A 21715-nucleotide genomic window follows, 5' to 3' on the forward strand; every position below is an offset into this window, starting at 1 on the left:
ATTATTTAGGAGAAAATTAATGCTGGCAGTATATAGGTTGTCTAATTAAATGCCCAATTTGATCTCAAGTGGGCCGGACCAGTAACATAAGAGCATAATAACCTAGAAATAATGACTACTACTAATTTTCTCTTTGTTTTAGTGCTAATAAGTACATTAGGAAAATGTTTACATTTAATGAACTATGCTTTTATGCAACTCCCGTTAAAACAGTGCGACCTCTAGTGGATAGATTCGGAATAGCAGTTACTTTTATATTGGAAAAATTGCATTTGAACGTCTTCTATGTAATTTACACACTTTGCAATGCACAATGCAATATGATTTAACTTTAATGTGTAAAATATGAAGGCCCAGAGATGTTCCTATTTAAACACCAACTCCTCAACACAAGTTCTATATAATTTCTTTAACAATCTGGTGGAAATATAAAAGGTTAAACTCTGGACTTAGAGGGAAAAGAGAAAAGACTGCAAATCACACGCTGGTAAAATCTGCTAGAAGTTTATTACTGATCTAAGAAGCAGTTTCATCTCATGTGTTATTTGGCTGCATACACCCACATACAGCACATATAAATATAAAGCAGTCATCAAGGTGATATGTCCACTTCAAACCAGCCAGGCAGAGCGCCGTGCATTTAAATGTGCAGCAATATTATGTTCTCCAGAGCAAAGACCAGAGTCTGGATGAAATGAACCTGATGGGACTAATTAGCACTAATTACAGTTAGTATGAGATGACTTTAGGTTTTTGTTAATGCCACTTCTAATACAAAAACAAAAAAAAGAAAATATATGACACCCAGAACATTCAGCTTTATAAACCATAAATAGTTTGATAATTAATTAGTAAAAACGTGTTTGTTTTGCTTTTCTCAGATGGTCATGTGTGTTTGCTAAATTAGCTTAGCTTAGCACAATTACTGGAGACGAGAGGAGGCGGTTTGCTTGGCACGGTCAATATATATATATATTTTTTAAATATATTAAAATAATAATAACATTGTACTTCACGCACACTGGTTTGTGTGTCGATAAAAGCAAGTCAAAACATATTTATTATTATTATTATTTACCCTTTAAATCCGAAAGTGTCGCCGGCGGCACGTTTGCGCAAGCGCTCTTTGGATTACCGTACAATATAACCGTTGGTATATTACGTAATATTTCCAACGGTTATAGTAGCGCTATATATATATTTCCAACGGTTATTGTAGCGCTTTATATATTCCAACGGTTATAGTAGCGCTATAACCGTTGGAATATTCCAACGGTTGCTGAAAGCTGAGACGTTGCGCTTTACAGCCAATAACCTGTCATTACGGTAATTTCACCTGCGCCTCTCCCGGAAGTTTATTACACACGCAGTGAAATTGTAAATAATCAGGTATTCTGGGGGGAAAAAAATAGCAAAAGACAATTTTATAATCGTAATATAACATTTTGAGACTTTGGTGTTAAGCGGGTAAAGCTTTAAACGTCGCGTAGCCAGAGCCAATGTTCCCAGTGTGTATGCTAAACTATGCTAAGCTAACCACCTCCTGCCTGTTACCATTATATATATTAAAGCGCACAAAGACATAAGAGTGTTGAACTATTAATTTCTACAGCGTGTAAACCATGTGACCACAGAGCCGAATGACACGTGCATCAAATATGAATCAATACTGTGATAAGAGGTTAAGGTATAGAGCACATGCATCCTTGTAGGATTTGATACAGGTTTAAATATTTGTCTTTTAAATTCTCTTTTGTGCAATTCTTCTGAAGTCAGACTGAGAGAAATGTTTATATACTGTATGCTGCAGTAAAAGCTGTGAGTCTCTTCATATATATGTGCATGATGGTGTTTTGGTCAAAAGTGTTGATCAGTTTGATGTGATTAAAATAATTAATACATACAGATCTATCATATCCAGACCTGTGCAAGAGAACAGCTGAGGCTCCACGTGCTGACGTTCATCTTTTAAAACTGAGGTTAAAAACGTGTCAGCTCAACTCATAAGGACTATTTTTTAAACGAATGAGATGATTAAAGTTATTTCCCTACATCCAGCCTGGTGGCTTTTTGTTGTTCCCCCCCCCCAGGTGTGCAGGTTTTCACTTTAACATGACCACAGCAGCCAAATTCACCAACAAACTGAACCAGAAAAGAGAGATAAACGGCTTCAGTGGCTTTTAATTGGAATGAAAACCTGCATACACACGGCTTTCTATGGCACGTATATATATATAAATATATGGGCTCTGCTGGCTAAATATTAATGATTAAAACATTCCACGGAGCTCATGACATGTAGGACATGTTTCATGATTGAGCCTTAAGTCAAGAAAAGTGCCTTTTTTTTTTTGGTCTGCGGTTACAGATCAATGCCTCTGGTTTCAGTGTGCGTGCGTGAACGCGGCGTCCGTTCATGTCGGCGTTGAAGCGTACTGCTGGAGTAGCTGCGAGTAGCAGGCCGTGCACACCGTCTCCGGGAGAATGGAGGAAGGCAGCGGCAGCTCGTTGGACACGCAGCTCTCGCAGAAAACGCCGCTGCAGTTCTTACACTGTATCTGGACACAGAGGAGAAGAGGATCTGAGACAGAGAACCTCAGCCGGTTCGACTCAAAGCGCTCGGCTGTGTCTTCATTTAATACATTTCTCAAGCAAAATGCGTGGGATTGCATTGTGTATTTTGGGTCGCGCTAACTTTACACCTCCATTGTAGACTTTCAGAGATATCAACGTTTATCTCTGTGCAACTTCCTGCAGCTTTATAAACACACATGATTAATGCGTGAAGTCTGACTGAACGTAAATAATTAGCCGCCTGGAGCTCGACAACTCCATCTGGAGATACTACTTACCTGGCGACCTAACCCCTCTGAATATTCATCCTGCTTTATGTAAACACACAGGTGACGCTCTTCCCTGCTGAGATCCCTATTAATAATAAACTATTCAAACCTTTAGGGCTTCAGGATGGTTCAAGTCCAGAGTTATCCTCCTTATTTTGTACCTTTGTCTTCAGGAGGGAGTCGTTCTGCTCACACATTGTGCACATGGAAGGCTGGCTGATCTCCAAGAATGACTCATCCTAAAGTACATAAATAAATAAATAAATGAATAAATCAAACAGGGATGTGACATTTAATAAATAATAAATAAATTAATAAATCTCTGGTTTCTGTGTGTGAAGAAAGTAAAATCTCACCTGCTCATCCTCGTGATGAGACAAAGACCTTCAAAAAAAGAAAGAAGGAGAGACATAAAAAAAAAAAAATCAACATTTTTTACCACAACTTCCAGCAATTTTGCTAAATCTGCAGATTAAATAACTTACAAGCTGGAGCTCAGACTGCTTTTGTCGTCCTGTTCGCTCTCTCTTCTGACTGACGGAGATTCTGGGAGATGCTGCTGGAGGAGGGATAGAGACGAGACAACACATGAAATGAAGTTCGCCTTTACTCTTCACCTGAGCGTAGCACTGTTACGCCCCGCTGCACCTCCACTGGCCTTGCAGCACCTATGCTTAATTACCTTAACAAGCCACACCTGAGAAGATGTGGATAAAGGGAGTTGTTGAAGAGATTTCTGTAACTCTGTCGTGTGTCGCCACTTTAAGTTGCGGCCTTTGAGCTCGTCGTAGCATAAAACATTTTTTTGGGAGGTGATCTGAAGTTTAATCTGCAGTAGATGTCGCTCTTTCTTAGATGTTTGTCTGGTCGAGCTGACGTTGCCACATGTTTCAGAAGTTGCCTGGTGTAGAAAGCCTCCGGGTGTTGGCGTGACCATCACCACTTTTTTATTTTTTTGTGCGGTAACCCTGGGGTGGCCCCTGGCGTGCCCGGGAAAGCCGACGAAGACTAGCTGAGGACTAGTTAAGTTAGATTTTCAGTCTCGTAGGTAGAGAGGAAACAGGGCAAGTTCTGGAATAATTTAACTGGAGAAACCTCTAATTCTGGGGCGGCATTCACTGGCCTTTGTTTTTACAGGGTCCTTTGTTAAAATGGGGATATGTTGAATGAGACTGACAAGAGGCATTATGTTTGAACATGAGCAATTACAGGTGCTTTGTGTGTTTGTGACCCACATCTTGGAAGATCGGGCATGATCATAGAGGGGCTCTGTTTGTTTGTTTGTTCGTAGTGCTCCTGTAGGATCCCTTTTGAGGGGGGAGGTGTTACGCCCCTCTGCACCTCCACTGGCCTCGCATTGGCAGTGCTTGTGCTTAATTACCTTAACCAGCCTCACCTGACAGGTTGTGGATAAAAGCAGGTTGTTGAAGAGGCCTAAGATGACCTCTCTTCAGCTGCAGAAGCTCAAGCTTTTATTTATTTCATTAATGAACTGAACCCTTATTTTTGGAACCCCGTCATGTGTTTCCACTTTATGAGTCGGGTCGTGACAAGCTCAGACTTACTTTAGGCGTACTCTCCGGCGGCCCCGTCTCCTTGTGCGGGGTACTGGGTTGTCTGGGTGCAGCGCTGAGGGGTTGGACGTGCTGGCGCTCGCTCCTTCGCTCTCTTCTCAGCTCCTGCTCCAGATGAGACCTGATAAACGACAAAATAAACCAACAAATGATTCAAGACTGCCTGTACGTGTAGCTTCCAAAATTTACAACCATATCAATTTATTCTGTTTTTATTAATGCTGCAGCATGAAAGTAGGAAGTATTTTATATCTGGGGACAAACTAGCTTAGTAGTAAAATGTGTAATTTTGCTTTCCTCAGATGTTCAGAAATAAATTAGCTTAGAGTAATGACTGAAGATGATATATATCAAATTAACCGCTCATTTGAAGAGCACTAAACACAAAAAGAAGGAAGGAGAGGAGGAATATTGCTCATGTGGGTCAAGCTACGGGAATGGTTGGCTAATTTAATCATTTTACATCAGGTTTTTGATATGGTTAATAATGGTGTTTGCTGTCTTTTAATTGTCATTAATGAAAATAGCGTAACAAAAGATTTCCAAGAGCAGAAATCAGCAATATTTTGGTTCATCTTTCAATAGTGTGATTTCCCTATCCTGTCTATGGTTTGTGCAGAGCAGCAGAGCGGCTCACTGATGTCTGGAGCTCTGTGACATAGCACTAAGGCGTATATTTGATTTTTACCTGTGCCTCCTCAGCTGCTCCACCTCCTCCTGCAGACTCTCGATCTTGTCTCCAAACTCCTGTTTGAAGAGCCGGTTGGCCTCCAGCGCCAGGTCCCTCCCTCTCTCAGCCTGTTTGCATCTGGTTTGGGGTGAGCGGGTTAACACAAACTTATGGCAAAAAGGAAAAACTTGATGAAGAGGAACACGGCTGGGGGGGGGGGGGGAGAGATGCGAACTGAAGCTAAATAAGAAATGAGGAAAAACCGTGAAGCCAAAGAAGATGAAGCAGGGCTGCGTTTGTTTATCGTTTTATTAGCCTAATGTTTACTACAGTTTACACCAATGTTATGTTCACGTACAATTCAAAATTAATAAATTAATTTTGCCCTTCTCTTCTTACTGTACCCTGCTCCTGTCCTGGCCTTCGACACTTAAAATGTGGACCACCGAACGACAACAAACCTCTAGGATAATACCCCTGAACATCAGCTCCGATCTGTTTATTTTAAGTCTCTGTTGCTTTAAAACATCCTCCCACCACATATCCAGGTTTGTCGGTGCATTAACCACCAGCCCGTTACATCTTCAAACTGCGTACAGTGGAATTTTAAACACCACCCCATCTATACATTTGCCAAAAAAATAAAAAGCATCAATGGGGGAAGTTTTAAGAAACGCCTACGAAATCAGAGTAGAAACCTGTCGGAGAACACAAGGGTCAAGAGCTGCTAAAGGGTCGAGTCAGTCCACACTAAAAGCTGATGCTGGAGCGCCCCTGCAGGAGGAGGAGGCGGTGGGAAAACAGTTTTTTTTTAGTTTTTCAACAACAAAGGAGCGTCGTACAGAAAAGATAACATCCTAGTTTGGTTATTTGTATATTAGGCAGGGGTCGTATGTTTGCATTCAGGGTGGTGAACGCGTGGGGGGGAGGGGGGCGGGAGCTACTGCTGCAGCTGCAGCAGCTTCCCTGCGGCTGAGTTCAGGTTCCTGGCCTGCTTCACCAAATGTTTCTCACTGATTGAGAGATTTTAAAAATCAAAAAGTAGATAAAATGATATAAAAAAAATAATGATAATGGAGGTGGAGAGAGAAAAAAATAGTGACATGACAGTAAGAGGTGCGTTTCTGTGAATATTAAAAAAAATACACATCGTTGCTGAGTTAAAAGGGTCCTCACCTGCTCTCCAGGTGCTTCACAGTCCCTGACATCTGGTTTATCTTGTCCTCCAGGCGAGTGATGACTTCGCTCTTCTGTTTGGAGCTGGTGTCTGCGCTCTGAGGAGGAAGAGCCGAGATTATATGTTACCTGGTGTGGCAGGTACACATCAGTCCTACATTTACAGCAATTACAAAAAAAAAGTGCTTTGTATGGAAGTTACTTTAGGGGAAAATGTAATGTAGGAAACCAGTCTCATTCTCTTTGTTAACTTGACCAGCATCTATCAATTCAATTTTATTGTTATACCGTCAATAACAATATAAATTGTCTCAAGATGCTTTACAGAAGCCTCGCTCTTTTAAAAGGGAGAAACCTTGAGCAGAACCCAGCTCATATAAGACGACCCATCTGCTTGACGCCAGAATTTTTATCCTCACATGGAGCGCAACTCAATAAAGTTGGAGGGATACTAGAGCAGCTGTAGATAAAATGTTGACAGTTGTTGATAGTCGTCTCCTCAGCGTGAAGACTCTGATTGATTTGATCCGTGTTTAGATTTATATGTGAAGCAGCTTCTGTCAAGGTCGTGACTCAACAACAACAACCCAGATTCAAGCTTTCCACTTTTGGCCGCTACACTGATCTACACAACATCTGGCCATGAGATGATATATTAACTAGGGATGCACCGAAATGAAAATTCTTGGCCGAAACCAAAATCCGAAAATGAGGAACCAAAGTCCGAAAACCGAAACATCGAAAGAAATTATTGCGGCAACTAGGGATGTGCGATATTTCATCGTTTACGATATATCGTCAAAAACATTCCCCACGGTAAGAATATGTCATCCCGTGATAAAAACGATAACTTCCCATTGAGGACGCGACACACTCGCAGCCCAACACATATGGAATATTGACAAATTGACAATGGCGGAAGGCGAGGAGCTCGTTCCTAAACGAGGCTCCACCTCCATTATCTGGTTTGGTTTTAACCCCTTAACGCCTGAATTGATTTTTCAATTATATAAAGAAATTAAATATTTGTATTTTTGCTTACCACTCCGGCCGGTCCTACGAGAAACTAGTGCTTTCAAAAGGTTCCTAGGAATTTTTTGAATGTGCACAAACCGACATTGGAGTATTACATGCGTTATTTCGGCTGCAGTCTGAACGGAAACAGTGCGTCGCAAATTCGCGACACTAGGCATGAAGGGGTTAAAAAGTCTAGTGCGGCGCAGCAAATTACAACATGCAAGGTTTGCTAACAAATAGTGCATAAAAAGGACAATAACACCACTAATTTGTTCCACCACCTCAAACACAAGCACAAACCAGAAAATGAAGAAAGCCAGAAAATGCGCGAAGATGCAGAAGCAGCGTCGACAACTCAGATAAAACTTGCCGATGCATTATAGTCACAAAGATTAGGCTGAATTAGTGTTTATTTATCGTCATTTTTATCGTTACCGTGATAAATACCAGTAATTATCGGGATAAAATTTCTAGTCCATATCGCCCATCCCTAGCGGCAACGAAATCCCACATCTTCTACGACAGAGAACAGCTGATCACCTAAGGCAGGGATTCCCAAAGTGTGGTCGGGGTTCGCGAGCTGCCGCATCCCTCTTATATTCTTCTTCGTGTTGTTTCGGTGATAATAGTCTTTTGGCCGAAAACCGAAAATGCACTTTTGGACGAAAATTTTCGGTGGCCGAATATTTGGTGCGTCCCTAATATTAACATTTCACACAGAGGCAGTACTGGCCTGTGACAAGATCGATGTCCTGGACGCTTGTGTCACAAATCACTGGTCACAAACAGGTGAGAGGAGGAAACGCAGCCTCACCTGTGACTTGTGGCTGAGCTGCTGGTTGATGGTGCGGAGGTCTTCGAGCTGCTGTCTGAGCTCCACCAGAGCGTCCTGCTTCTCACAGATGTCCTTCTCCAGCATCTTCATGGACAGCTCCATCTCCTGCTTCATGCCAATCTGCACCTCCAGCTCCTTCTCCACATCCTGCAGAGAGACCGGATTTATAACTTTAGGTACACAGGGATGTCGGTTGCAGCTGCTAGAAAGTCCAGATTAAATGCCTCAGCTGTGACACTATCAGCAGTGGCTGCGTTTACATGGACAACGTTTCTTCTACCTAATCCAACTTAACTGTTTACATGGACGATAGATAAAAATGATCTGATAATTTAGTTTATACAGAATAGAATTTATTGACACGCAAAGTGCTTCTGCCGACTGTGGAGCATCGACTCTGCTGCAAACTCTCATGCAACAGAAGAAGATGACTGAAGTGCGGTTTATACTTCTGCGTCATTTTTACGGCGTAGCTATGGCGATAGCTCAGACCCTACACAGACCCTAACGCTGTGATTGGTCCGCTTCGTAGTAGCGTGGTTTAATATTTCCAGCTGCTTCTCCATCTACGCAACTTTTAAATTGATTGTTTAAATGCCTAGAGGAAAGGTTAACTGAAGAGGTTCGGAGATATAAATATTTGTACGACTCGTTTCCGGTGAAATTTCGGCAAAAGTTTCAGTCGCCATTGCTGAAAGTGAAGCAGGAAGTAGAAACAAAAATTAACCCGACTGGCAAAAAAGACAGTGCCGACTAGCGTTTGGGTGGCGTTGTTACAGAGCGAGCCAGACTGACGAGCGCACAAGTATAAATGTCTCGGCTACATACGTAGGTTACAGCGTCCGTAATTAAGATGAAGCCACCGTTTCAGCTTCCTTAATCTTTTCAAACAGTTGCTTCAACAAGTCATTGTTGCCATGGTTCTGTATCTTGACATGTCACTTTATTATATTTCTAGTGCTCATATAAGTGCTGCTAATGTTAACAATGAATAAAGGCTCTTTTAGAGTACTGCGGGACATAGACGCCGTAAAATGCTTCACTTTCAACAATGGCGACTGAAACTTTCGCTGAAATTTCGCAGAACACGAGTCGTACAAATGTTTGTATCTCTGAACCTCCTCAGTCAACCTTTCATCGACGTGTTCCATCTTTATTGATACAAAACAGTCAATTTGAAAATTGCGGAGATGGAGAAGCAGCCGGAAATAGTAAAAAGGAAACACGCTACTACCAAGCGGACCAATCACAGCTCTTGTGGTCTACGTCGCTGCGGCGCTTAGTTGCATTTCTGGGGAGGTGCACAAGCTACGGCGCTAGGGTTAGCGTAGGGTCTGCACTGTCGCCATGGCTTCTGCGTCAATTTAATTCAGCTACAACATGGCCGTGTCATCTGCACACACAGGATGCTTGGTTCCTTAAAACCAGACAGTTGTTTTGTCAAGCAAATATAAACCAATGGGATCTAGCGTAAAGGAACCTGAAACGCACCAATCGAAGTAAAGTTTCCTCTTTGAGCTGCTTGCGTGTTTCACCCAGCACTTGTCCGTCTGCTGCCGAGTCATTTCTTGATGTCTGAGGAAAACACAAAAAAATAATTTCCTTTCATTATTTAATATTTAATAATACACTGGTCTGAGAGTATCTCAACCATGTCCAGTCATTTAGTTGTTTTGCTCTGATTCGATTAATAAACTGATGATGTGTTCACCTTCCTGGACTCCAGCTGATATGAGCTCTCCTCCTTTACTCTCTCCACGTCTTCTTGTAAAGTAATGATCCTGTTATTTGCCACCGCGAGCTGTGGAGACAAGAAGCACATCTCCGTAAACAAAACGAATAAAAAGGACCTGCAACTGTCCCAAGAGTCGGGAAGAGGAAGTGAAACGCTCACCTCTTCTGTCAGCTTTGTGTTGGACTTTTCCAGGGCATCCACTTTGGCCTGGAGGTTATTTACCGACGCGCTGTAAACAGATAAACAGAAATGAGTCACCACCAGGCTCAGCAAGATGACGAGAAGGGAGCAAGAGGATGACCCTGACCGACCTTAAATGTCTGTTCAGCTCCTCCACGTAGTTCTTCTGATCGAGGATCGCCGTGATCTGACCGTCACTGAAAGAGCAGAAACAGAAACATGTAGCTGTTAAGACACCTGCGCTTGAACCGTTTAATATTTACGGCAGCTCCTGTGCCATTTCCATGAAGCACAGAACATGGATTCCACTAAATATTGAGTTTTTAGCTTTGTACAGATTTCAGACTAAAGATTTTAAACAGAAAGCTGCAGAGGACGACGGTGGTGGAGAAATCCAACAGCTGATTAAATCTCTAATCAAATTTGTGACATATCTGAAATACCAGCTTGTCTCAGACTGGTAAACAAGCTGGTGCAATGATTAGAGAATGAATCATTTTGTCAAGAGACAACATCTATCTTTTGTGTCTGCTGCCAAATAACTTACAGCAATTATCGTAAAGAACGTGTAATTTAGTGGCCAACCTATGGAAGCATATGTGTCTTATTCTGCTAAAATCAGAGCTGGAAATATATATATATATATATATATATATAGGGGCGTGATGTCTTAAAAATGAGCCATAAACAGATCGAGGGACGGCACTCACCCCTCTGCACTCTTGCTACTGTGTCCGCCGTCTTTGAGGTACATGGAGAAATCGATCACCCCGACCTGCAGAAGGAATTTAAGGACAATCAATGACGACAGTAGCAAAAACAACAAATAACAAGATAACATGGTGTCCAAAACAGTTGTGACTCATCAGAGAATGGACATGGGCCTTCTGAGGGTGTCCTGTGGTGTCTGGTAACAGAATGTTGTTAGTGGGGGTCTTTGAGGGGAGGGGCCTCTGTGGATCATCCCACAGATACTTGATCAGTTTGGGATCTAGTGAATTTGGAGGCCAGGTCAAAACCTTGTGCTGTTCTTCATGTTTTTTTTTTTAGTTGTTCCTAAAGCGTTTTTGTGTGTGTCTGTGCCATCAAGGAGTGTCATTGCTGTGGGGTGGGGGTGCCTGGTCTGGTCTAGGTGGGTGCTACATGTCTAAGTAACATCCACATCAATAAATGAATGCCAGGTCCAAAAGTTTCAGAGCAGAACATTGTATTGTCACAAGATGGCCAATGTTATTTACTTCTCCTGTCAGTGGTCATAATGTTATGGCTGTTCGGTGTATCTGAATATTAGAGCAGCCATTGTGGCCTCAAATGAACTGGTATGACTGGCACCTTTCCCAGCCGCTCTGGCGTCATTCCCAGTTTGAGAAATGAGGAAGAGATTCCCGAGCAGTTTAGAAAACTACCACTGACTGTTTGTGGAATTACTGAAAGAAGGATATTTAAAACTGAATATGTGGAAAAACCAATATAACTGTCCAGTTGTCAACATGAAAAATCCATTTCTTATTTTTAAAAATGTCAAATCAATTTTAGTCTTTTTCTGCAGACGGGCAAAAGTTAAACATCAGAAAACAACGTCAGATCATTATTTATCTCCCTCCCTTCCTTCCTGCAGCTTCCTGAACGCCCTGTTTGACTCGAGGCTTTCATGTGCTTCAGCAGCCGTGAGTGGAAGTGAAAGTGAAAAACAGGATCAACCTGTGAGTCCAGGTCCTCTCCCTTCATGCACAGATTGGCGTCGATGACATTCAGTCCGACGAGCAGCCCGGCGATGACGGCGCCCTCCTCCTCCATCATCAGCGCGTTGGGCTCGTAGAATTCACTGCAGAGTCGAGACAAGAGGTACAATCACGCACTTTCCTTCATACGCATCTGAGAAACTTACGGCCTCAACGCAGTGTGTTACAAACACACCTGAGCAGGTCCTTTCTGTTGATGATGGTCTTCATGTAATCAGAGAGCTTCTTCTGCATCAAGGCCAGTCGTAACCAGGCACGCCCTCTTCCTAGAGGAGTTCTGGCGTCGGACACAGAAGCACTTTTAATCACAGCAATAATAATAATAATATCAATGGAATATTATTGACAAACGGACTCACTTGAGGCCTGGCAGGTCTTTTACACTAGCAGTGATCTCTCCAGCCTCAGGCGTCAGCTTCTCCACCAGCTCCAACGCCCCCCAGAACGACTTGTTCTGCCCCAGGAAGGTCTTCTTAGCTGATGATGATTGACAGAGCATTTGTTTATACGGTTCATTTTGCAGAATTATGTTCACAGCCTACGTTTGCACGGGCACCAGTATTCTATAATCGAAATGCTTCTTGTGGAGGTAGATAAACAACAAGTTTGGGGAATGTAAACACATATCTTATTACAGTTAAGTTGGCATGATTTCAAACGTGTTGAGGGAATATTGTCCATGTAAACATAGTCACTGAGTCATCACACGTGTACAATAAGGAAGTACTATCGCTCCACCAGCCAAGGAATGTGTCATCCTATAAATATGTGTTTGGTTTGATTATGATAGAAGGTATTAATGACTGCAAATAATATTTATCTGTGTAAATATGTCTTATAGGCGTGATTTTAGACGAATTCCGGGACCGAATCGACGTGGCTAAGATCTCAAGTTTCATTTTCAAACACTGCAGACGTGTAAGAGGCGGTAAAAGTGCAGTTTTAACCGTGCAGAAGCGTCGCGTACGCACTTTTCAATCCGTGCTTCAGGCAGTGCTCCATCACAACAAAGAACTGCTGCAGAGGTGCATAGTCGGAGTCGAGCGTGCGCCCGAGGTTGAGAGCAGACTCTATCAGGCCCTTGATGCTCAGCTTGGCCATGTTCATCAAGTTCAGCCTTTCGATCGCAATCGGATCCTTAGGATCTAAAGGAGGAAAAGAAACAGGATGGTTTTAGTCCTGACACAGGCAAGAATGACTCAGGAGCTAAAACTGTCAGTAAACAGGAACAAATCCAGTGTTTCTGGGAAGTAGAACTTTTTATAAGAAAGAAATCAATTAGTCACCATTAAAACTGAGAAAAACGGTTCAACTCTGAAACGTCGCCAAAGCTAATAAATTTAATCCTCGCTGTGATCCTTCTATACGTCTGAGTCTAATCTATTATTTATGGCAGCATTTAACACAGAGAGGCTTTTAGTGGAGGAGCTCTCTGAGGCGATTCTGTCCGGCTGCAGCGTTCGTTTACATTATTAACACATTTACACGTCGGGTCTGAAGTTTGCATTTGCGTGGACTTTAATCCCAGACTGTGGACGCAAAATGCTTATTAGTGCTAAAATAGTGTAAACCTGCATCAGGATTATCTGATTTAATAGCGGTGATGTATTTATTTAAAAGGGGAAGGTAACACTGGTATTAAACACTGGTAGAAGAGGAACGTACCAGCTTGTGTTCTGTTGAATTATCTCATCCTTACCACTAATAACTGACAAGTTTACACTCTTAGCAAAGTACGCAGCAATAGATTAATGTCAATCTGCAAGTTCAGATACAAATCAAACAAATCAGACGAGATTAAATATAAACAGAGGAAAGAAAAAGATTTAGATGAAGCATTTAATAGTAGTAGTTAATCCATCTCATGTAGTCAGTCAGCTTAAACTGCTAAAAACATTATGACCACCTTCCTAATATTGTGCAGGTCTCCCTTGTGGTGACTCATCAGAGAATGGACATGGGCCTTCTGAGGGTGTCCTGTGGTGTCTGGTAACAGAATGACGTTAGCGGGGGGGGGGGCCTCTGTGGATCATCCCACAGATACTTGATCAGTTTGGGATCTAGTGAATTTGGAGGCCAGGTCAACACCTTGTGCTGTTCTTCATGTTTTTTTGGGGGGATGGGGGATGCTGCCATCAAGGAGTGTCATTGCTATGGGGTGGGGGTGCCTGGTCTGGTCTAGGTGGGTGCTACATGTCTAAGTAACATCCACACGAATTAATGAATGCCAGGTCCAAAAGCTTCCCAGCAGAACACTGAATTGTCACAAGATGGTCAATGTTGTCACTTCTCCTGTCAGGAGTCATAATGTTGTGGCTGATCGGTGTAAAATACTTGCGCAGGAAGCCTTACAGGTTACCAGGTTACCTCCACTAGTAGAAACTAATCATGTGGCATTATTGGAGTCACCAAACTCACAACACTGACCGTTGGCTTCATGACGAAACACGTTTTCGGTCATTATCTGTTAACGTGCTTCTCTAATATCATTGCAGTGGACGTTAAAGTGCTGCGGTGTGTTTTATTATTTGCCGACAGGATGGAGAAAACACTCTCTTCTCCAGCGAGGCTGTGGACCTGCCAGTCGGTCTCGCTCTGAACCGAGAGAAGGCGTGGCAAGAGAGGAGGAAGATGTTTTTTGTTTTGTCCTCACATTCAAAACCATAAAAACCATTTAAATCAAGGTGTTTGTTCTCTGCTAGATTTAAATATCCACATTCATCTGCATCTTGTCTTGTTTGGTGTCGGTGGGAGTAAAATACAATTTGTAAATCATCAGTTTATAAACCTATATTTGCCGAGTAGCTGAGCTAGTTAAACAATAACCACCAAACATTATTATCCGTCAAATGATTCGATTCACAAGCTCTTATATTCCCGACAAACAAGCCCGGCACTTCCTGGTTGCTTTGTTGCCAGTCTCCGGTTTATTTACAAGCAACGTCATTCCTGCTGTGCAACTCTCAGGGACATCACAACGGCCGTGTTCCCTCAAATGCACCATGACAAAGCTCGTTCCCTCAGTTCACCGGGGGTTGAAAACACGTAGCATCCGTGGAGCTTGTGCCACCACCACGCCCTAAAACATGAGCCCACGGAGCACGCAGAGCTAATAATCCGTCACATTACCTTCATGGGCCGGCTCTGGGTCCGGGGTGAGGGAGATGTCGTTGAGCTCGCGGAGGCAGAGCCACTCGCCGTCGACGGACACGCGAAAGTTGCAGAGATAAATGGTCTCCCGGGCGGCCTGGGTGATCTTGTCTGTGGTGGGGGTCGGGGTTTCGCTCTGAGGCATCAGATCAGACATGATGACTCAGCTCGTGCGAGGCAAAAAGCAACACCACCGAGGGGGAAAAATAAAAAAAAGGCGTAGCGCGCTCGTTGTTTTCCGGTAGCCGGCGGAGGCCAGAGAGCATCAAAACAAGAGGGACAACAAAAGGCCAAGACGTGGCAGGCCCACGGCAGCTTCCAGCAGGTGTTAGAAAGGGTGCTGCTCTTCCTCCTCCTCCTCTTTATGCCTGCATCCTCCTATCCTCTTTGCTACTACTGAGGGAAATACGCTGCTGTCTTTGAGAAGGGCTGCCCTCCCTTCTCCTCCTCCTCCTCCTCCTCCTCCTCCTGCTGCTGCTCTTCAGCCTCTTTTGTGCAGGCTGGGAATTTGAAATGCAACACAGCACCGTGCTGGAAAAACAAAATCACAGCCCTCCTCTGGTCAGCTTAGCACCGGTTCACTCTGATTGGGCTGCCTGTGAAGCCGCAGTGAATGCACTGGGTGGGTGTTGACCAAGATGGCTGACGGTAGTGCTGGGTACAGCAACACATTGTCACGTGAGCAGATGGTGCATGCGTAAAAAAAAGAAAAAAAGAAGAAGAAGAAGAAGTGGGGGGAGGGGGGTCCCCAGAGCAACCAACCGATGCTAATGATGCAGCAGAGAGAGAGGACTCATCTGTCTCTCAAGCATCAACAGCTTCCCCCCCCCCTGGCCTGAAACAGAGGCCTGTTATGTGACAACGCAGTGAGCAGCGAGAGGAGGGAAGGATAGCCGGGCCAGAGGTCCGTGCACGTAAGTGGCTACGACGTTATTTTAATTTAGGAAAAGCACGTCATCAAGAGTCAGCCATGATCCGATTCAGCGTCCACAAGCACGGCACATATTGACCCGATTAAAACCCAAACTTGAGACTGTAACGGAGATGTTCTGTGCTAATAAACCCGCATGACAACATCTATAACTGTGGTCAAAATGAGCAGCCAAAGACAGAGCGTTCACCGTTCACTTGACATGCTACAACAAGTTAAGACATTAAACTCCGATCATTGCAAAAACCACGTATCATATAAAGCAAATGTTAGTTCACTCTGTTACTGCTTCACACAACATATTACCATGTTCTGGCTGTATTTATAATAGGGTATCTTGTATTTTTATACTGCAAACACTTAAGATCTGTTTGGTAACTTTAACATTTCTCTTGTGGGATCAATAAACTATATCCATCCATCCATTCATCCATCTAAAGGTCTCACACGGGTTGTAAACACAGCAGTAAAACAGAATTAGTGTTCTGTCACAGATTTATTCTAGGATTATGCAAATTCTGGAAGAATTTCTTGAATTTGCATGCTCATCGTTGCCACCGTTTCCTGTTTATTTCACTGCCAAACAACTTATTTAACAATAATGAGCAGACTGATTTATTTTTTCCTGATTTACAAAGTGAATAGCAATAAAGAAATATCAAATACAGGTTTAAAATTATGTAGAAATAGTCCTTTGTCCACCACATAGTCGTAGTGATTTGTTTATTTTTACAGTATAAGGTAATAACTATGCTACTATATGCAGTAACAGCTAAAAACACAAACTGGGCTATATTATTTTATCAATTAATCAAATAATAATTGATCCTACTAAATTGTCCAAACATTATAACAGCACAAATTCCTGAAAAGCATAAAAAAAACCTTAGTTGCCCCGAGCAACAGCCCAAAACATGGATACATAAAGGAGAAAAGCATTTGAGGAGCATATATTATAATAAATGATTACTTACAATTAATGGTATTCAACTAAACTTGCAGGGCAACATGCAAAAGTAAAGGACTAATCCAAAAAACTAAATCTTAATTCAGTTAAAAGGAGGTAGTGCAGATAGTTTCATATTGTTATATTATGGACACGGGTCAAGATTACTTTACTTTTACTATTTAGATTTGTATCTATGGCCTCAAACTCATTCTGCAGATGGAAATATATATATTTTTTTATAGATTTTATTTAATTAGAAGCACTTTGCACGAGGTAAATTTACAACTGCATACCCTTTTTAGTGCTTCCTCACTTTATTTTAGCGCCAAAAACCTCTGCGGGGAGCTCCACTGCAAATGCACACATCCTCTTCTGATAAAGATATGTAGATGTGAAAGCAGACGAGTGCCCGCTTTGACAGAGCAGTGATTATCTGTGTGAACAACATCTACTATCTTGCAAGCTTTGAACTAAACAGAAGCGTTACAACAACAACAACAACAACACACAGGGCCGCTGCAAAGCATGACACGCTGGGAACCTGTCTTCACAACAGTATAACTACTGAATTACACAGCTGATTTACACAAGGTGACAAGTAGTTGGTAAACATGTGGCAGTCGTATATCTATATATACTGTACACAACATCTACATATCTATATGACCACATATCTCCATATTGTTGCATAGTATTATTCTTTCTTTAAATGTACTTTGTGTTTTGTGTATAAACTTGTATACTGCTTTTATACGTTTGTATATTTTATATATTGTACCTCATTTTTAGTTTATTTTTGACCATTTTGCTGACTGTAATTCTTCCTGTTTCTGTGTAAATGATGCTACTTGATACTGGATTTCCCACGGGATAAATAAAATATCTAACTATCTATCTATCTAATTTGAAATAGAAATATAAATAACTAAAGGGAAAAATAATACAGATACACTCCAGTTTCTAGTTCTTTTTGTTTTGATGGTTTAAAACCCAGAGGAAACGAAAAAAATGAAGTAATCCAACGTGGGACAAGTTTGTTTTCAAGAAGTTTTGAAACATATGTTAACTGTCCGAGATAGCACGCAGGATTACATGCTTTTATTATTACTATTACTATTATTATTATGGCAGTTTTGCTAATAAATCAGAGCATGAGGATTAAGTGAGGTGATATTATTTCCACAACATTAGCCACATTAGCTTTTAACAGTGTTGTTGTTGTGTCCAGGTGGTGGGACGTTGCTGTGTTTAGGGACAGTCCGAAGTTAGCTAACAGTGCTAGCTACTGTAGCTACTTTTACAGTTGGGAAGCTAACGTTTAGCCAGTTGGGAAAAAGAAAACTGGACTTGGGTCAACTAACTTGGTTAAGTTTGTTGGCACTTACTTCTCCGTCTCGACTCGATCCTCTCAATCTGGAAGTCATACTGTCGAAGCGGGGTGGGTGACAGCGACCCAGCCTTCCCAAACCTCAAGTTGGACGAGTTTAAAGCCTCCTTGAAATATATCACCGAGGTCGGGGAGAGAGTCTCGTCCGGGCTGTCAACGTGTCCGTTTTCGTCGGAGGAATTTTGTCTCCCAGAACTTTCCGAAACCTCAGGAGACGACTGCAGAGGAGGAGGAGGAACAACTCCCGTCGCCGTATCCCGCTCAGCCATCATCCTCCGTCCAGGTCCGAGTCACTACTTCATGTGACCAGCAGCGCGGTGGGCTGTCAGTTAGCGGTGAGCTAGCTAGCTAGGTGCCGCTAGCTACTGCGGCCAATGCACCGCTTAGCAAAAACAATGACAGCGTAGTCAGTGTGTCAGCTCCAAAAAAAAAAAAATTCTCCGGTAATCACTCCGCCTTTCGCCCTGTCCTCCTCAGCCTCCTCCTGACCCGGAAATAGCTAGGTGTTAGCATTTTGGTCTGATCTAATTTCGCGAGAGTTTACGCTCTGATCCAGACACAATCCCTGCACCTGCTCAGAGATAATACGCATGAGGGAGATGAGACAACAGTAACAGATCCAAGCACGGGAACAGGCCCACGAATGCTCCCATGATGCATAGCGATATTGAACGAATTTCCGGGGCACTAGTACCTCTTCTGTCTGTAAGAGTCTCTGATTTACTATTTATGTATGTATATTTGTATGTATATTTCTGCTAATAGAACTCTTTTAGTATAGAAAAGGGAAACATCTAAATTAATTAAACACATTTTTACAAGTTATTTTACAAGACAGCCTCTAAGATAAAAAATATAAATCATAAAGAATATATAAAATATAAGAAAAATATATATATTTTGCGTTTGACACATTTCTTATTTTTTTCGTATTCATAGCATAGGCTACAATATATATATAGTTCTATATCTTGGATTAATGTCCAAAGACTAATAGCAGTTATAACAGATTTATGACATAAATGGAGGGGAAAGGATTTGTCCCATAATTAAATAATAGTAATTTGATGTTAAAGAAGGGGAGGTGTAGGTCTATAGCTGCTTTTTATACATATATATATACTCACATCTTTGAAAATCTTGTGAGGTTCAGGATAAAAAACAATATCAGCGACTAATATTTTGTGTAAAAGAGATGCAGAAAAGACACTATACACATGAGCTGTTACACCTAATGTGTAGGTGAACAACCTTCTTTAATCATTAGAAGTCATCTTCATATAGATTAGATGTATTTTTAAAGGGATAGTTCACCCTAGAATGATATTTCGCTCATTATCTACTCACCCTCATGTTGACTAAGGGCTGGAAGAAGTTTCAGAGTCCTCCGTCCCTTCTCTGAGTTACAGGGGGTCTTGGTGTAGCAGTGCATTTCAATGCAACGGTTGTAAAGGGACACCAGAGCTCTTCGTAAAAAAACACACACAAAAAAACATCCAAATACCTCCATGATGCTCGTATGTAATGTCCGTCTTGTGCTGAAGCCCCAAATTGCGTAATTGTCCCGAAAAAAATTAAATAAGTCCACATTCCAAGCATGTTTGTAGCATTAGCTCCGAGTGTTGTTGTCCCGGCTCTTCCGCTGCCAGCGCGCATGCGCAAGGTTCGCACTGAGACTCGCTTCCTTGTTTACCCCGGCGAAGGACTAGAAGCAGCCCGTAATAGCCTGCCTTGCACCGGGACAACACTTTTTCGTGCAATTTTAGCCATGGCTCAATTCGCCGGGGTAAACAAGGAAGCGAGTCTCAGTGCGAACCTTGCGCATGCGCGCTGGCAGCGGAAGAGCCGGGACAACAACACTCGGAGCTAATGCTACAAACATGCTTGGAATGTGGACTTATTTAATTTTTTTCGGGACAATTACGCAATTTGGGGCTTCAGCACAAGACGGACATTACATACGAGCATCATGGAGGTATTTGGATGTTTTTTTGTGTGTGTTTTTTTACGAAGAGCTCTGGTGTCCCTTTACAACCGTTGCATTGAAATGCACTGCTACACCAAGACCCCCTGTAACTCAGAGAAGGGACGGAGGACTCTGAAACTTCTTCCAGCCCTTAGTCAACATGAGGGTGAGTAGATAATGAGCGAAATATCATTCTAGGGTGAACTATCCCTTTAAGATAACCAGGAGCGCTGCTGCACAGGTAATACTCAAAATGGACAATAGGAGGAGATGTAGGACTAATGAAACAGACTAACATGGTAGGAGTAAGATTGGTCCATAGATATTAACACCAATTTGAAATAATATACCCTTTATACACACTTTTGTTCAAGATATGTTGCTAGATATTATGCTTCAAATTTCCCAACAGGTGAAAAATAACTTTAAATCATATTTAACTTCCTGACCCCGGACAGACTTTGCATGAAAGCACAGAAAACTAAACACATTATGGATTACATTCAATAGTTTAGAGGAGTAACATGAAAGTACATGATGTCTTGAAAGGAAAAATGCATCTGAAATGATAAACCAGCCATTCAGGTGTACCTGAGGGTGAGGCCTGAAAACCATAACATGACCTCAGTTAGTCGGTCCATAGATTGAGAGGAATGCAGACAGCTGGTGCTTCTGCACGTATGTCACTGTACCTACACTTTTATTAACACGGGATAGCTCAGGGCAACGAGGACGAAACGTAAATGTCTGAACTACTGAACAGACTTTGGTTAATTCTTGACTTTTCTTTTGACGTCTCTGTCAGGGTAATATTTCAGTAAAATGTCTCAACAACTATTTGATGTATTACCGTGACGTTTGCTACAGATATCCAGGGTGCATTGATGATTCCTCATCAAATTATAGCATGAAACACACAACATTAAGATGCTGAACATGATTAACACCGCACCTGTTAAACATCCACCAAGGATTTAAGGATTCTCACTGCTCATTGTCATTTAGCTCAGTGCGCTGCTCATAGACTTTTTCAGACCACCTAGCATTAGCCATTAGCTCAATTATAACATACATTGTCTCTTACTGTGCCTCCTAAATATAATGTACAACACAACTATGAAACATCTTTTAATTGAAGCTATCTTCCTCAAGAGATGTTTAAAAATATGGTTTTATGATATAAGGCTTGGAAATACAGTAGGTATTTTCTGAGTTTTGGGAAATCTGTCCACATTGGGGCCTGCGAGGGCCTAAGGTCACTGCATGCCACAGCTGGAGCCTCAGGAAAGGCTTTTCTGTTTCCCCCCTCACAGAGCCCTGCTACATAGCTCACATCAAAAACTCACAGATGTACGAGAACATCTGCCAAACCATTCAAATTGCTCTTCCTACAATATATTATATACTATGTGCATGTATAATACACCTAACCAGGACAATACTGTGTCCATGACCACTGTTTTTTTCAATCACCAACATAAAGCTGTTGTTTTCCACCTTTACAGTAATATACAGACAAAGGATTAGCAGTTAATTAAGGTTAGTTTGCATGATATTTCA

General features: G+C 42.1%; 1 protein-coding gene across 4 annotated transcripts; it reads right to left on the reverse strand.

Annotated features, from left to right (window-relative positions):
• Nucleotides 1–490: 490 nt before the first annotated feature.
• Nucleotides 491–20370, reverse strand: rufy3 (RUN and FYVE domain containing 3). 4 transcript variants are annotated; one of them, XM_084551672.1, is made up of 18 exons: nt 19537–20370; nt 12744–12917; nt 12132–12249; nt 11948–12049; nt 11732–11855; nt 10741–10805; nt 10162–10227; nt 10010–10079; nt 9827–9916; nt 9607–9690; nt 8095–8262; nt 6264–6361; nt 5106–5225; nt 4409–4538; nt 3329–3402; nt 3200–3227; nt 3005–3082; nt 491–2558 (listed from the first exon to the last, which is right to left on the reverse strand). In XM_084551672.1, exons 1-18 carry the CDS (start codon nt 19697–19699, stop codon nt 2415–2417), a joined length of 1896 nt encoding a protein of 631 aa, XP_084407798.1. In that variant the 5' UTR covers nt 19700–20370; the 3' UTR covers nt 491–2414. The 4 variants fall into 4 exon arrangements, with proteins under 4 accessions (XP_084407798.1, XP_084407796.1, XP_084407795.1 ...); XM_084551670.1 differs by lacking the exon at nt 19537–20370 and adding an exon at nt 18188–18960 and having other exon boundaries at nt 3329–3399; XM_084551669.1 differs by lacking the exon at nt 19537–20370 and adding an exon at nt 18188–18960.
• Nucleotides 20371–21715: the final 1345 nt, after the last annotated feature.

The sequence above is a fragment of the Chelon labrosus genome (assembly GCF_963514085.1).
Source record: "Chelon labrosus genome assembly, chromosome: 9".
NCBI classification, from domain to species: Eukaryota; Metazoa; Chordata; class Actinopteri; order Mugiliformes; family Mugilidae; genus Chelon; species Chelon labrosus.

Bases quoted from the DNA above. Each gene is read 5' to 3' on its own strand.
- rufy3 (XM_084551669.1), bottom strand. From the start codon at position 18,461: ATGATGGCTGAGCGGGATACGGCGACGGGAGTTGTTCCTCCTCCTCCT. The intron at 5,226-6,263 runs GTGAGGACCCTT...ACCCCAAACCAG, and splicing joins GTGAAGCACCTGGAGAGCAG to ATGCAAACAGGCTGAGAGAG. The intron at 2,559-3,004 runs GTACAAAATAAG...CTCTGTGTCCAG, and splicing joins ACTCCCTCCTGAAGACAAAG to ATACAGTGTAAGAACTGCAG.